The sequence below is a fragment of the Quercus suber genome, unplaced genomic scaffold (assembly GCF_002906115.3).
Source record: "Quercus suber isolate HL8 unplaced genomic scaffold, Cork oak 2.0 scaffold_236, whole genome shotgun sequence".
NCBI lineage: Eukaryota > Viridiplantae > Streptophyta > Magnoliopsida > Fagales > Fagaceae > Quercus > Quercus suber.
This window is the reverse complement of record NW_027069693.1, coordinates 338,374-342,175: the sequence shown is the minus strand read 5'-3', so window position 1 is coordinate 342,175 and position 3,802 is coordinate 338,374. Positions and strand designations below refer to the sequence as shown.

Genomic DNA, 3,802 nt, shown 5'->3' with positions numbered 1-3,802 from the left:
TTAGTAAACTAAAAAGTTTTTTTTTATTTTATACATATAATAATTATTATGTTAATTGAAAAATTAGCTGTCTATGTCTCAAATCAAATCCCAAAAAGTAGAGCTAAGGATAGGGCTGTCTCGTAGTTTCTTGGAAATGCAAGGCCACATTTATTTCCTCTTTCAAATTAGTTATTAATTTAACAACACACCTGACACCACCTTAACATCATCCTAAACTTCTTTGCTCCCTCAGCACCACTCACCGAGCGAGCGAGCGAGAGAGAGAGAGAGAGAGAGAGACTATAAGTTATATTTTTTTTCTTTCTACAAATTAACATGTGCCCAACGAAGCAAAAGCATCGTACCAGCTCCGGAGCCCGAACCTCCCGACCCAACGATTCCATCTCCACCACCACTACGACAATGGTGGAGTGGATATCCGAAGCTATCAACGGTGGATCCCTCCGCCACGTGGACCTCCACACAGGAACAAACGGCTGGGCTTCACCGCCAGGCGACCTCTTCTCTCTCCGCTCCAAAAACTACCTCACCAAACGAACAAAATCCCCTTCCGGCGACTACCTACTCGCGCCGGCCGGAATGGACTGGCTCAAATCGAGTACAAAGCTCGACAACGTACTCGCCCGCCCGGACAACCGTGTAGCTAACGCGCTTCGCAAGGCTCAGTCCCAAGGCAAATCGTTGAAATCGTTCATACTCGCCGTGAATCTCCAAATTCCAGGAAAGGACCACCACAACGCTGTCTTCTACTTCGCCACAGAGGAGCCTATACCCTTCGGCTCGCTCCTCCACCGGTTCGTCCACGGCGACGATGCGTTCCGAAACCAGCGGTTCAAGATCGTGAACCGGATCGTAAAAGGTCCGTGGATCGTTAAAAAAACGGTTGGAAACTACAGCGCGTGCTTGTTAGGGAAGGCGCTGACGTGTAACTACGCTTGCCCCTCCACCACAAACCCCATGTCGATCGTTACGCTCGTCACGTACCCCAATGCGAGGTGAAGAATGGCGTTAGCTATGGCGGAGCTTCCGATATCGACGTCGATCTCTAAGTAATTGGCTCCTCTGTGGTAGTTACACGTCAGCGCCTTCCCTAACAAGCACGCGCTGTAGTTTCCAACCGTTTTTTTAACGATCCACGGACCTTTTACGATCCGGTTCACGATCTTGAACCGCTGGTTTCGGAACGCATCGTCGCCGTGGACGAACCGGTGGAGGAGCGAGCCGAAGGGTATAGGCTCCTCTGTGGCGAAGTAGAAGACAGCGTTGTGGTGGTCCTTTCCTGGAATTTGGAGATTCACNCTAATTGTTGGATGACATTTTTTTATTTATGTTTTTACATTTGTGTAAACTTTACTAATAAATAAACTTATTTTTTATATATAATTTTAAACCGTATAACCTCACCTTTAAACATTTGACTAACGATTAAATTTTTTATCTTTTTGAAATAATTACTTTTGCAAATATAAAAAATATAATAATAATGATATGTAATTTAATAATTAGATTTTATAAATTCACATTTAATAAAGAAGTAAACGAGGAGCTTGAACATCATTTTACTTTGGTCTATTCTTGTTTACATGGATTTCATCATTTTTAATAGAACATGATGTGAAGTTGGTCCGTGTGTCTCTAATTTTTTTTTTTTTTTTTTTTTTTGTTAATAGGGTGTGCCTCTAATTTTGTTGTATTAGAAAATGAGGGTTATGATTTTTATTAAGATAGTTTTAATTTATGACGTTCACTTCTGATAATACCTTTTTATCATCAAACTAAGACACCAATTAGTTTTTTATGTAGGCGAAGATTGAACTCTAAATCTTTTATACAATTATCAAAGATTTACTAATTAAGCTAACTAGAACCATCTGAGATATAATTATGATTGTTGAGAATAGTGGAAATACATGATAATTTAGCTAAAAAGAACTAGTGATTGTGTGTGGGGGTCGGTTGTTGGGTTTGGTTGGTTATTTCATTTTTGTTTAGCAATGCACTTTTGGCTCTTTTTTTAGCTGTCTTTTTTCTTTTAATGGAAGAATTGATTAATAAAGTAGTAGCATATATTTTTGTTGGGCGGCGGTTGGTGGGACGGGGACTGTGAAGATTTGGGTGGTGGGTTCGCTTTTAATGTGATGGGGATGGAAGCGCATCATTTTGCCTAAGCAACGCCATAGCATTCCTTGTACGACAATCCCCTTTTGTTTCACGGGATTTCTTAGCTTTGGACATCATAATGTCCTCCTTTTATTATTTTACAACGTGCACTTTATCCCTCCATTAATATCATCCGTCAAATATATTAATAGAATCAACGCATTTCTCACTTGTATATATCGGCCAAAATTGAAGTATAATATTTTGGTGTTGTTCTTTAAGATTCTCTTAAAATTTAGTTATATAGCTGTACTTAACTAAAAATACATTTTTATCTTGTGAGAAAAAAATCACGTGACTGAATTTTAAAAGGAGAATCTAATGAACAGAACCTAAATACTATGAAGAAATAAAAATATTAAAAAAAAAATTGTCCGCTCGCTCGATGTTGTGCAAAAAATGTTGAGTTGGTAGCATTCACCAAATGCCTCTTCAAAAAGAAAGCATTCACCAAATGCACCCATTTGCCATTCAGCTAGGCAACTTGTGTGATGTGTCCCATCACTTTGTTAGTATTTCTATTTCATTAAAATAACAGGGGCATACGCATGCGCATACATGTGCCTTTTGATCCTGTTTCATTCCTTTTGGATGCCTCAGGAATGGACATAAATGCAAGTTAGCGTCATTGTCTTCTGTAACCCAGGCATCTACTTTACTTGGTGCTTGGAAAAGCTATTGGCCCATATAAGTTCAATGATGCTAATTTAGTTATGGAAGTTGGCCTGAAGATCAGCATCCTTGACAGTGATGCACATATTGAGTTATACTCTCAGTAAATTTACTGGCCAACACCGTCACTGTGCAACGTTCGCCATATACTCTGAAAGATGTCAAAGAAATTTACATAGGTTTTCAGAAGAGTGGAGTATCATTAATGTGTGGGCAAAGCTTGCAACAAAGTTACCAATGAATTATCTCGTGCTTCTCCAGCCCGCCTACAAGCACAGGTTTGGTTGAAGCAAACCCCACCCTGTATTGCCTAATTTTATCAATGATAATGTACAAGTTTGATGGGCAAGTTTGGCAATTAATAAAATCTACCGCTTTACCTTTAAAGGAGAAAGAAAGAAAAGTAGCGAAAGCTGTTTTGATTCGGTTAGGAGAATAAAATATTTTAGTATTATTTGATACTATTTTATTGTTTCGGAGTTAGTGAGTTACCTATATATGTGGGATTTTTTTATAAAATAACTATAAAATTCAAACAATATTATTAATTAGGCAACGTTTTAAACATATTGCATTTCTAACAATTCGACTTCAGAGGAGTCGATTTTACTGTTCATATTGCTAATTTTTGTGCCACGTGGATAAAGAAATCGATTTCATTATACTCATTTTTTATACATAGAAATCGACTTCTGTGGAGTCGTCTTCAATGCAAAGAAAACGACTCCACTGGAGTCGTTTTCTTTGCATTGAAGACGACTCCACTGAANATTATTTGACCCAACTTGATCCTACTATAAGTGTATTTTATTATCTTTATTCTTTTTTTTTTTTTTGATATTTTAAAAAAGAGTTTTGATGAATTTGGAAAATAATTTAAGGCATATTTTGGGAATTGTAATAGTTAATTTTTTTTTTTTTTGAGGGAGGAATTGTAATAGTCAATTATTTAAAAAAAAAAAAAAAA

At 37.5% G+C, this 3,802-nt stretch overlaps 1 protein-coding gene across 1 annotated transcript; it reads left to right on the top strand.

Annotated features, from left to right (window-relative positions):
* Nucleotides 1–205: 205 nt before the first annotated feature.
* Nucleotides 206–1,002, top strand: LOC112009929 (protein ENHANCED DISEASE RESISTANCE 2-like). The gene has a single exon (XM_024042285.2). The coding sequence runs from the start codon at nt 319–321 to the stop codon at nt 1,000–1,002; it is 684 nt and encodes a 227-aa protein (XP_023898053.2). The 5' UTR covers nt 206–318.
* The last annotated feature ends 2,800 nt before the right edge of the window (nt 1,003–3,802 follow it).